Consider the following 13,113-nt stretch of genomic DNA (forward strand, 5'->3'; position numbering starts at 1 on the left):
GAAAATATGTTAGTGAAGCCACTTTTAAAGTTAGCTTTTGCCTTTGGTAAATAAACGCATGATACACTTTTATTTAACTAACGTGATTGTTACAAATGTGTTCGATACATCATGCAAAAACAAAATGGTGGGATGCAAATTAAATTCAGTTTCGATTTCTAGGCACCGGAGTAGGACGCGGACTCTAGCGCCAGAAAGACGAACTAAACGACAAGCTCTTTCGCCGTGCAACGGATATCATCCGCGGCGCGCGTAATCAACGAATCAAACAAACATAAAATGACCCCTTCTCAAAACTTTAGGATCAAGATGTCTTTCACACTCACACAACAGCTAAAGTTTTGCAAAACGCCATACTTCCCTAACACAGCCAAACACTTCGACAACACGAGAAGGCCCTCAACCCTGTGTGTTATTATTCGGGCTGCCGTCCGGAGCTAAGATGGCGTCCGTTGATGTGTATTGTGTGTGCGGCCAGCCCTACGACCCAAACCAGTTTATGATACAGTGCGATGTCTGCAAAGATTGGTTTCACGGAAGGTAGGGACCCTTCGGAGCATACGCGGACGGGCCAAGCGTCGCCGTCAACGCAGCGATGCCTGTCGTTCGCAACTTGGGAGGCATCCCGGCAGCAAGCGCTCACAGCGTCGTAACTACCCCGTCGTCCGCGGGACCGCATGCGGTCTGTTGTCATTCCGACCGCGCCTTCCCATCGCTTCGCGTGTTCACTTTGAGCGCTCGGAGAAGCGGAAGGACTGTCGCAGGTGTTTCCAGCTTGCGGTACCAACTTTCTTGCTCGTCGCGTCTCTCGGCCACTCGCATCGTCAGCTGGCCCCCACCAAGTTTATCCACGCGCTGTTTTTCCCTCCTCTTTTTTCTTTTTTTTTTTTTTCTTTCTTGTAATCGTCGTTTTCAGTGACTCCTCGCGAGCTCGTACGAAAGACGCGTCGACCGTTTATGAAGATAGCGGACGAGTTAAACGTTAGAGGCATGGTGCGGGCGACTTTGGGGTGGAATGTGAATGCCGGTGTGAAATAGCTCTGGAATGTGTCGCGTCTCGGATTATCTTCGGATTATGCGATTGGTCGCTGAGACGCCGCTGTCATCCGGATGAACTCCATCCAGTGGAGAGGTTGACACCGCTGCAGCTGTCAGCTTACACGCTGCTTGCCTGTCTTTTTGTTTCAGTTGCGTGGACGTTAAAGAGCACGATGCGGGCGACATCATCAAGTACCACTGCCCCCAATGCCAGCTTTCTTTCGGACCATCTGTTTGTAAGTTTCCGTGTATTTTGTTTTGACCACTCTTTATTTGTTGGTGCGACGAAAAGTGACCTTAACACGTGGTTTTCTTTCTTTTTTTCTTCTTCATGTCTTGTCGCGGCAGGGAAGCAGAGGACAAACTGGCACCGCCACGATTATTCTGACCCACATGCCAGCAACAAGGTAGAAACAACCACAAAACGCAAACAAAATGTCTCTTAAAATTTCATGCAAAATTGAACCTCCCAGTTTCTTGGTTTGGTCTCTGAAATTCGCGAGATTACTTTTCTGATCTTTTTGCTTCCTAGTGTCACGCCACTTAGTTCATCACCCTGAATGTATAAGGTGCTGTGAAACAGTTTTTCTTGAAGTCTGCCCAAAGTTGCTGTTCAAACCTGCAGTAATCATATAAAATAGACTGTGCGCTTTAGCGGCCTAAGGGATGTAATGTAGGTGTGTGAGAGGTTCTTAGGTGGTAGCTGCTTACCATGATATATAACCGTAATCGTAATCTTTATTGGCCCAGGAGAGCCGTGGCACCACGGAAAGGCGAGAGCCCGTACCATGGAGGCCCGCGGTGCCATGTCTAGTGATAATGATTATGAGATGATATATACAAGGGGGACGACGCTGTCTTCTCAACATCGCAAGCACCGTTGCTTGAAGGTTCGGGGTTTGCCAGGACACTTCTACCAGCTGTAAGAAGTGCCTGGGCAAAGGGTTTTCTAAAGTAACCAGTTCAAAAAGTAAGGGCGCAAACGAGCTGGTGTACATTGCACATGGTTGAAAAAACCCCGAGACTGCGGGTAAACGACACAACTTAGACTTTTAGTGTTGTGTCGTTTACCCGCAGTCTCGGCTTTTTTTTCAACCATAACCAGTTCACATATTTGCATTATTAAATCATGCAATCTGATAGCTCGTGAGCTCAACAAAATTTCTAATCTTTGTTTTCCTGTGCAGGCGGTGCAAACAGGTACTCACGTTTTCATGAAGGAACTGAAGTCGAGGCACTTTGAGAGGTAATGAGCAATTGATTGTTTTTTTCTCCTCTAATGCTTACTATTGTTCATGAGATTTTAATTCTCAATGAGCAGCAAATGTTTGCAGCAAAACTGACATAATTTCCTTCATTTCTGTTCCTTGTACTTTTTTTTCTTCTGTTCTGCCAGTGCGGAGAGCATAGTGACTCGACTCAACGGTGACCAGTTCAATCTCCAGTACCTGTTGCACAGTGGCTTCACCAATCCCGTTTTGGTGACCAGAAAAGATGGCCTTGGGCTGGTGATGCCCCCTGAAGACCTCACCGTCAGTGATGTCATGGACTACATTGGTGAGATGATACAAAAGTGGTCTCAGATTTTGCAAGCTTTTTCATCCTGCGTTTTGAAAAGAATTTCTGCCCGAGCTTACCTTTTCATCGTCTTTGCATTTCGGGTGTGTCGCCACTACAGTTTCCATGTTTTTGGTTTCTGACATCGTAAAATTAGTCACAGACTCGTGGAGCTCTGGGAGCAGGCCGCCAACACCTAATGAAATTCATGCTCACTGTCTCTTTGTCGATGCTGCGAGGTTTGCATGCTTGCACCGACGCAGGACCGGATTTCATGCTGGACGTGATCGACGTGAGGAAGCAGGAAGACCTCAAGATGACCATGTCCGAGTGGGTGGAGTACTTCAACAGCTACGATCGGACCAAGGTCTTCAACGTCATCAGCCTCGAGTTTTCCGACACGCGGTGAGCCTGCTTCTGGCAAACTGTTTCATTGCAATTGGCAGATTTCTGTTGACCCTACATTGACTCTTGAGAAGAAAGATGTTTCCTATTTTGTTTCCTGATTTTGATGCTGCATGGACATAAATAAAGTTTTATGAGTGTTTGGAAATGGTGAGGTTCTTACAATGCAGGGTCGGGGTTGCGGAGTTCAGAGAAAACGGTTGAGATGCTGCTTGCTGTGGGTTTTGCTATGGCTTTATTTTGCTCCTGGCTCCCTCTCTAAAGGGTCACTGACAAGACATTTGTGCTACATACCTGGATTTCCACAGCAACACAACCCATAAGGTCCCAACAATGAAGTAAAAAGGTTTGCAAATCCAAGATTGTTTGTGCTACTGTAAGTCATACTACGGAGAAGAGCCTGTACAACTTCGATCGGCCAAGCCGCGTTCCAAAACGGTCGTCAGATAATGAGCCGCCAATACATTCTCGCTTCGACCATAAAAGTGCTTATCTGCTCACAGAAAAAGGACGAGAAGGCTGGAAATAACAGCAAAACGAATCTGCTTTGCATACTTGAGGACCTGCTCATTAAGGTCATGCTGAGGAGGCTTGTGGCAGAGGAAAATTGTTAGAAAACTCGCCACCTCCGGTCATGGGATATACAATATTTTATGGCTAACCTGCAAAAATAAATGGTCCAAAAATGGATGTGCTGATAGTCGAAAGGCCATGCGTGCACGTTCGTCCTTCTTATTGACTTTGCGAAGTTTTCGTTCGAATCATTTTGGGGTTATCACTTTTTAGAGCGCAGCTCTTAGGCGCCCGTTCCCAGCTTGAGCGGCCTCGCCGTCGGCATAACCGCCGTGCTAAATTTACCGGGAAATTGAGTTGGTGTTGAGGTCACGTGATGTCAATTTTCCCGCTAAATCTGGTGGAGAAATTGAATTTGTTTATGGGTGATGGGACACAAAGTCATGTGACGTCGTTTTCCTTGCCAAATTTAGTGGGGAGACTGAATTGGTGTTGAGATGGCGTGACCTGACATCAATTTCCTTAGTAAATTTTGCGGGAAAACTTGGCCTGCAGAAAGATAGCAAGTTGTGTGAATGCCTGCTCAATAAAAGGTAACTTTTCTATAAATCTTGTCGTTCCAACATAAATATAAATGCATTAAAAACCTGGTATCATAGACAAAATTTTTATTATACGGAGATTTAGTGGCGCCATCTAGGTCCTAGGTCCACAAAACCGTCGGTTCTATCTGCTACTGCGAACAGCCGCCAGAAGCCGGAGGGGGACGGAGGCAGCGCCGGGCGCGGATGGCCAGACCTGGATGAGACTTTCCTCCTTTCACCATATTGTTCGCGCTGCGCCAGCACGTGGTTACGCGGTCGCGAGCGGATGAGTTCTCGCTGCTCACTGATGACTCTAGAGAGAGAGCTTCACCAAAACCCCGCACGACCCCCATTGACGTCACAGCGCACGTGACTCGGAGGATGGTGAAGGAGTTGAGAGGTGCCGAAAACCTCCATCTTCGTCCTTTTTAAAATATATAAAAACTAGGACATGCAGGCAAAAGCGGTTTTTTGCTCTCTACTACTTCAGAAAGGTTGAGACACCAACTCCCAAATTATTTAAGCAAAGCACTGAAATTGTTGCACAGCTCTTTTAAGGGGGAACACTACCTGGGTATGTCAACTTTTGAACCGCTCACTTAATTGGCATCAAATTTGCAGGTGGTGTTTGTAGCCATATAGAAGGAAGGCATACAAAGATTGAGCCCTGTTATCCAGTTTAATAAGGTGCTATACTCCTAGAACGAAGTAAAGCATAGCTTGGCATGAAATCTGCTCGATGAATCTGTTGCCGAAAAATAATATTGAAACCAGATATTTTTCTGGTGGAATGCACACTGAAATACCTGTTGCAGGTTGCTATGAAAAGAAAAACTTAATAATATATGCATTTTACAGGTAAAAAAAGTTTCTGCAAAGAAAACAGATTTTTCACATTTACAGTGATGTGATTGCTGCTCCAATTGCGCCAAACTGCGCCAAGGGGCTAACCCTGCTACATCCTGCTACATTTCGCCGAAATATGGGTAATCTGCGCCAAGCCTGCGCCAAAGGACCAATTTCGGTCGCCTTTCAAAACCGAAACTAAACTGAGTACTAATTGAGCATGCGTGAGCTAGGTGGCGCAAGCGACCGCCCGACAGGAAGTAGGCTGTATCAATCGTCCATCCGGTCTAGCATGGTTTTTCCCGCCGTTCCTCATTTCGCACTCTCGTGGGTCTTGTCTCGCATCCTCTTGAAAATATTTTAACGATAGATGCAAGCGTACCAGCCATGCCGTCATGTTGTAAAACGAAACCACGTTTTTGCGCATTGGGAGTTACTTGTGATCTGAAGCACTCGCTTCTGAAAGAAACGGCCGTGGCAAAACTATCTTTGGTCCCTGCCTACCAGTTGCCGTGGTTATGACGTCGGGTGTTCCCGTCCACACATTGCTGCAGATATGGCGCCTTTTAAAATGAAACGTAAGGACCGCTGCAGGGTAATCAGCAATCTTGTCCTTGTTTAAATTAAACGGTATTACAAACATCCCTCTAGCTCAAAGACTGTTGTGTCGAAGTACTGTTTACCTAGGTTTCTCTCGGTCGGATTTCTTTTGAGAGGGACACCGGTACGTGAAAAGTCTGTCGCAAAAGAAAGTTTAAGACAAGTTAGCTAAAGCAACAAAAGGCAATGCCTGCACGCTGAACCCGCACAGCCCGCTTGTTTGTCTTGAGTCCAGTTGTTGCACAAAGCGCTCCAAGAACTTTTTGACCCTGACTCGCGATGTCTTGCATTGATGTGCTCAGGTTCTTTTTTCTTTTTTTTTATTAGCTTTATGGTCCTTGTTTTGTTTGCGCTTTTTAACCTTTTAACTTAGCTTGTGCCTCGCATACTGGCCTGGCAAGCACGCGCCGCTAGACTGTTTTTCTTTTTTTGTTCTGGATTGTTACATTTTGCATACAATTTTGGGGACCAGATGGCGATGGAGCGGAGTGGCAGAGTTTCGGTTTCGATCGAACAGCCGCCTCCGCTCGCATAACGAAGCGCGTGCAACTGCAAGCTGCCGAAGTTGCCCTCACGTGCATGCGAACATGATTGCACGATAGAGGTACCAGCCGGGACGCTTGCAATCCACTGTTTCACGTTTGCTTGCTTCTGACGAAAATCTGGCATGTCGGGAACCAGTAAAACGGTGGGAGACGTTTTGGAATTGCTCGGCAACGCCTACAGCACTGTACACTTGTGGGATGTCTCAACGTCTCTTTGGAGACATTGAAAGTGGACATTCATTACTTGCCGAAAGCTAATTGCGAGGCGTGCAGCAGCCTTGCAGAAAGTTTCAACTAGCAAAAGGAAAAGCACCCACCAGTCGCACTGCACCTTTTTCATGTGTACAGTTTCGTATTGCATTGCAGTAGTTACGTGTTTCATCAGTTGGATACTGCTTCAATTTATTATATTATATAACCAGTGAAGTGTATGCTTTCATATTTACTGCTAAGCTGGTCATTTTCAAATAAATTTAGTGTGTGCAATTTGGTTCTTATTTATCTATAGCGGGTACATATATATATGTCATTTAACTGAAGCATTGCAAAAAAATGTTGTGTCATTGCCATTTCAGTTAACAACTTGAAAGACTCCCAGGTCGTCTAACTTGACCATAATTTGATTATTGTGGCGAGCAAAGTGCCTTCCTTTGTCCAGCACTTAAAACAAATATTTTTTTTTTTTTTTTATAAAAAAATCTGCACCAAAAACCACTTTTTGCTGCTCCGAAACACTGTTTTGGCTGCTCCAAAAGGTGCTCCAAAACGGCTTAGGCCAATCACATCACTGCATTTATTAAGTATTGCAAATTACAATTTTTCATAATACAGGAACATGCAAATGCAAATCCTAATTTTATACTAACCGGCTCCATAAAATTTCAGTATATAAGCCTAAAAAAATCAAGTCTCAATAGTTTCATATTGAAACAATATATGTATTAAGTGAAATCATGTAAAGCGGAACGGAGAAAAATGCATTTAAAGTGCTCAAACTTCCCCCTTCTCTTTAGCATCAATGGACGGAAAATAATATATAAAAATATAATTATACAGTGCAAACAAAGGAAACTTTCTGGGAACACTCTCTAGATGTTGGCAGATGTAAATATTAAATTTTTCAAAATCAATGTTTTTTTGCAGAATTTTTTTTTCTTTTTTCTGAATAGTGTCTTTATTTAAAGAAACTTCGAACAGATGTAGTTGTCGGGAGTGAGACAGCACAAGTGACGCCTGACAACTTTCTGACCCTGACGTCACAGTCCTCCGGTCTTGGGTACATATATTTCTGAGCAACTGTGCAACTCTGCAGTTAAAGAATGTTAGGGTGGCGTCTTGACAATATAATGCTTTTTATATTAAAAAGACTTCTTGATTGCCGGCTTCCTCCCAGGCTGTCGGATTTTGTAAGGCCCCCATCGCTGGTGCAGCGCATCAGCTGGGTGGAGAACTGCTGGCCGTCGCACGTACCCAACATCGGCCCCCACCAGCGGCCCGCCGTCATGAAGTACTGCCTCATGAGCACCGAGAACAGCTACACGGACTTCCACGTAGACTTTGGCGGCTCCTCCGTCTGGTACCACATCCTCAGGGTGGGTGGACGTGCCCTGCCTTCTCCACCCTCTGTTTGTTTGTGTTCTGGGTCACGCAGTTTTTGGGGTAGGCGAGACGAGCGTGACAAGAGTAGTGAGTCGTTCTCTCCTCATGTCAGCACCTCTTGATTTTTGTCTTTAATGTGATGGTCATTTATCAGTTGTACTCACAAACTTTTTCATTGGGTGCATGCATGTGAAAGGTGAAATTTTTTTGGGTGTTTATAAATGAAGGAAGAAAATGCAAAGAGTTAAAGGGATGGTGAACCGAATTTAGATTTCAGAAAAAACAATGCAGGAGATGTAGGCGGGACACTACAACACTACTCGTAAGGTGATATCTCGAATGGACGGCTGTATTTTTGGAAAAAGAGGTCGAGATTGAACTAGGCCGACGAGGCGCGTGACGTGAAGATACCTAGTTTCCTTCTCTCTTCGCTTCTCTCCCTCAAAGCCGCGAGGCCGTTCCCTCTCCTTCTCGGAGAAACATGACGTCAACATTTCTGTCAAATGCGCCTCCCTTTTTTGAAAAATACGGTCATCCGTTCAAAATATCGCTGTATGAGTGATGTTTTGGTGTTTGTAGCATCCTGTTGCACGCTTTTGCCGCCGTGTTTTGTAGAATCCAGATTTCGGTTCAGCATCCCTTTAAGGCTCTACACTATTGCTCACTATGCAATAATGGCTTTCTTGTGGACTTTTTCTTGGCATTAAGGGATGCGTAATATTTATGGTAATCCCTCGTTATAACGAAATCGCTTTTTTATATTCTTGTGCGAATAGTGGATTTTGAGCTCGAAGCGAATTCGAAGCAAACAGTGGTTTTGGCCGAATATTTTCGAATCGAATATCGAATAGTTTTTCCACGCCTTTCACTACCATAGCATAATGCTTAGACAAAACCCCAGCTAAACTTGTGAAGGTTGTTCCACCTGTTCATTTATAAGCCTAGTTTAATCTATCTATATTTATGAACTGTGACCTCAGAATGTCTGATGTCTTGGGATGGTAAGTAAACAGCAAGTTTGACATAAAATGAATCCAATGCAAATGGATAAACTATACCCATTTGAGCGAATTTACAAATCTTAAGTATTTCGAGTTAAAAAAGAATGACTCGCGCATGATGAACGCAGGTTGTAAGGGCATCTCTGCCCAACATATACTTTTGCAAAACAGTCGGTTTAATTTTAAAACTTTTACTACAATGTAGATACTGTAAAACACTTAACGTTCGCGAGCCCTAAATTTTCGCGAATATCGGAAATTGAAAAATTCGCGAAACTTAAAGGTACGCGAAAATTTCGGTCTTCAAGAATTTCAATGCAGGTATCTGGAATTCGCAAACTTTAGTGGCTGCGATATGTCCTCTGTAACCGATTCGCGAAAAATAGGGGCCCCGAAAATAAAGGGTTTTAGTATACACATTCACAAAGTTTCCATTTATTTTCATATACAGACGGCACGCGTGCACTATCCCGCTTTGAATGTATGGTTTTCGTCCAAGCATGCAACTGCGATATTCATACTTTTCAAAATGTTTATCGCGGCGGGTTACTCCGTTGAGTGCGCTTCTTACCAAGCACCCTTGTAATGCGGAGAAGCAACACCCGCGGAGCTTGCTTTCGCGAGTATTGCTTCTCCGCAGTGCACCGGTGCTCGGTAACAAGCGCACTCAACGGGGCTAACCCACCGCAAACAAGACTTCGAAAAACGCGAATAGTGAAGTTCTTCTCGAAGCGAATATCGAATAGTGTATTATTCGGAACTACTATTCGAAATTTCAAATATTCGCACAACCCTACTTTTTTTTAATTATTGCTTTTATCAAAGTTCAACGTATTTTCGAACGAAATGCGTGCATTTTGAACCAGATTATTCTAAGTGTATCGGCGGCCAACCATGCTTATTGTGAAGGCTGAGGTGCCCAAAGGATGCAAGCCTACACGGAGGCACATGGAGGACCTCTCATTCCGTCCCTCCTCTCTGCCAAGGCAAATGGCAAACTGGGAAAATGGAGTACACGGGTGACGGAGGGCAGAGCATGCGTGTGCAGAGTGCGGCGGCCGACGCTGCCTGACTCCTGTCGGAATCGGGTCATGGGAGCGATGGAGCCTGGAGGAGATAATCCCTTTGGGAACCCCAAATGTGCATGCTTGCGCAAGCGCACCTGCGACGTACTACATGCACATGTGTGTCGGTATGGGAGATAGGGAGTGTTTACCTGAAGTCGCTTAGATCTGTAAGCTTGAGAAAAGGGGCCGGCCCAAGTCCGAAATCGCCAAAGAATTTGACATTCTGGCATCGGCTGCTTGACACTGCCCACCATTTTGTGGAACTTCGAAATTTCTCTCAAGAGCATGCTTGCCGAGCCGATGCACAATTCCCAGAGCTGCAACAATCTCTACAGGAGTGTGTGAAAACATGTCAGCAAAGCCACCGGAGATAACTCATTCGTTCGTGCTATCGATGCGGACATTCCTGTTGTTGCTCATGCCACGGATGCTGCGATCGTAAACCTTGCGTGTGGCCGTGGTAAACCCGAAGCGACGTCCGAAAGACACTTCGGGAAATGCCGACGACTGCGGAGACACGAAGCATCTTACGGCTGCTTTGAAACAAAGTGGAGTGCAGTGGCAGTGACAGTGTTCTTGCGATGCCTGGAGCAGTTTGAGGAGAACTGATGCCCGTATGAAATTATCGGTAAACCCCACTTAATTATTTTTTTACTCGGTGAAGCTGCCGGTGGTTGTTCATAACCAAGGTTTGTTTGATTAGATATATGGTCGGAGTGTTCCTCAGTGTTCCTGTCCACCTTGAAAGCTGCTGGGGCTGTTTTCTTGGCTTTATCGCTTTTATCGAATTTCCGCTTATATCAAATTTTTTTGTTGTCCCGTTGACTTCGTTATAATGAGGGATTACTGTATTTATTTATTTAGGTTTTGGGGTGCCCCTAAAAACAGCCTGTAGGCATACAGAAGGGTGCATCTTTTACCAGGCATATGCATTCTAACATAAATGTAAAACATATAAAGCATGCAATCTAAAACATTATCGGATGTGAATATGAAACATCAGACAAAATATGATCTGTGACATTGTAAAAAAAAAAGAAGAAAGAGGAAGGCACACAAGATAGCTCAAACATCCATACTGACAAAAAAAAGAAGAAAAACAACTTCTAATGCTTAAAGCAAGAAAGTAATTAACTCAAAGAAGTTTGAACATACTAAAATATTTATGTATAAAAATGTCTACCTCGGACGAGTTTACCACTTTCGAACCATTGAAATTGCAGTGCAATCGACTTATAACGATAATGAGAAATCCCTGAACTGCAATTGTTATAACCAATTATCAATGTGTCTGGTCTAGAAACTGGTTGTTTCTAGTCTAGAAACTCTAGTAATGGATTATTTCTAGTCCAGGAACTTCAGAAATCGATCGTTATAAGGGGTACATCGTTATATGTGGCATCGTTGTAAGTGGATTGCACTGTATATTGAATCCATTCAAGGGGTCGCATGCTTTTTGGCTCTGAGCAACCGAATACACGATGGGTGTCAAGAGCCCCATTTGGTAAAGTGATAAATGCGGACAAAGTTAGTTTAGGGTGGTCACTGGAACCATGGAGACACTTATGTAAAAATAACAAATCACATGTCATTCTCCTTTCAGAGAGGTAGTGAAGGTCTAAAATCTCTAGAAACCGCTCATGGCTGAAATAAATCCACCTGTGAAAATAACAGTTATAAAGCATGTGGACAAATTCCTTCTGTACATTTTCAAGTTCATGTGTGTGTGTGTTTAGTTTAAACACGATTAGAAATCTACACAGATATAAAAAGCATAAAAAAACTCTTTAAATGGCAAGTCATTTGGGTGATCGCACCCAAAGTGTGGTACTAATAAGCATTGCTTAAGTATGCAACATGTTCAGAAAATTTTAACTCACTATCTAAAAATACGCCCGGATCTCGTACTACTGAGACTTGCTCAGTCATGCAGTTCTTTAAAGTGTGTCCTTAGGTGATACTGAATTTTTCCTTAAAAAAAATATTAGCTTTGTTTTAGTCTGGTTAAAGAACAAGTTGTTTCTGCGCCAGTCTGTCAGGGCTGTATGTAATATCTTGCTGCAGTTGGTCGCACACAGACAAACCAACAATAGCTTAAAAGAGCTGCAAAGAGTTTGCTATGCTAGCATGTAGCTTTCATTGTTTCGAATCCTCCACGTGCAGAATGCAAAGCTGTCTTTCTCCTGGAAGAATCATTCTCCCAACATTGTTTTTTATTTCATGGGCCAGCCTGCGGGCTCAAAGATGAACTTTTCATTTTGCCGCCTAAAACAGTTTCTGGAACCCTCCTTGCACCCTTGCCCCCTCCCCCCCTCCCGAGGGTCTTCAGAAACAGACATGCCCACTTATCCCTGCAGCCTGCTTTACAGGCAAATTTTAGAGCGAGCTCCGATTTCTTTGTGCTGTGCGCGCAAGGTTAGCTTGAAAAGGGCTAGCACCGCTCTAGCTTCCTACTCTCCAAAATTTGCCGTCCCCCCCAATATTCTGCCGCCCTAGGCAGTTGCCCACACTGCCCGTTGGTAAGTCTGCCCCCGCGTATACCAACGCGACCTCTGTCTGGCATGGAGCGCAGGGTGAGAAGATCTTCTACCTGATTCGTCCGAGCCCAGCCAACATGAGCCTGTACGAGCACTGGATGGCCTCCGCCAATCAGAGCGAGACGTTCTTCGGGGACCAGGTGGACGCCTGTTACCGGCTCTCTCTGGTGGCCGGACAGACCCTCTTCATCCCCACGGGCTGGATCCACGCCGTGTACACCTCCACAGACTCCATGGTCTTTGGGGGAAACTTTCTGCACAGCTTCAACATCGGGCTGCAGCTACAGTGCGTCACCCTCCACTTTTTATGTTTTTTTGTGTACTCCGTTTCACTTTACAATGGTTCGCAGTGAATGCTGGGAGCCATCCCAGCAAATCTAGTGCTGCGGGAGTAACGCATGACTGCGAGCCCCACACGCGTTGCTGCGCCTCTTTTCATGGTAATGGGACACTCGTGCGGCATTGGAGTGACTCTGATGACTCGGTCCGTCCTAAGGTGAAACGGAGTATAGACGGCATAAAGCTGGTATTGGGACGTTAACCCTTCATTGAGGCAGTTTTTTTCCTCGAGCAAAACGTTTTGTGCAAAATTTAGTCACTGGACGAGGTGGTTTTGCCAAGATTTCGTTGTGACAACGTAAGTCTTAGTAAATATGGTTTTTGTTAGTTAAGTGATCAATTATAGGTTAGTTAAGGAAGCAATTATTAAATTAACTTGATAGTTAAAAGTTAAAAAGATTGAATCCATTTCATCATTGGACTGTTTTCTTGACACAGTAGTTTCCCCCACAAAGTAGCCAAATCTCCACTGCAATATAGTT

The 13,113-nt window shown here is 44.5% G+C and overlaps 1 protein-coding gene across 1 annotated transcript in view; it reads left to right on the top strand.

Moving 5' to 3' along the window:
* Positions 1–331: 331 nt before the first annotated feature.
* LOC120850830 (histone lysine demethylase PHF8) overlaps positions 332–13,113 on the top strand; it is a 43,437-nt gene continuing 30,655 nt past the window's right edge. Inside the window, exons 1-8 of the mRNA XM_040223498.3 lie at positions 332–540; positions 1,189–1,274; positions 1,387–1,445; positions 2,226–2,284; positions 2,435–2,595; positions 2,859–3,000; positions 7,482–7,680; positions 12,328–12,578. Coding sequence (XP_040079432.1) covers positions 443–540; positions 1,189–1,274; positions 1,387–1,445; positions 2,226–2,284; positions 2,435–2,595; positions 2,859–3,000; positions 7,482–7,680; positions 12,328–12,578 — 1,055 coding nt within the window. The 5' untranslated portion in view covers positions 332–442. The remainder of the gene's footprint in view (positions 541–1,188; positions 1,275–1,386; positions 1,446–2,225; positions 2,285–2,434; positions 2,596–2,858; positions 3,001–7,481; positions 7,681–12,327; positions 12,579–13,113) is intronic.

This window comes from Ixodes scapularis, unplaced genomic scaffold (assembly GCF_016920785.2).
Source record: "Ixodes scapularis isolate PalLabHiFi unplaced genomic scaffold, ASM1692078v2 PGA_scaffold2__306_contigs__length_199485367, whole genome shotgun sequence".
Taxonomy (NCBI): Eukaryota; Metazoa; Arthropoda; class Arachnida; order Ixodida; family Ixodidae; genus Ixodes; species Ixodes scapularis.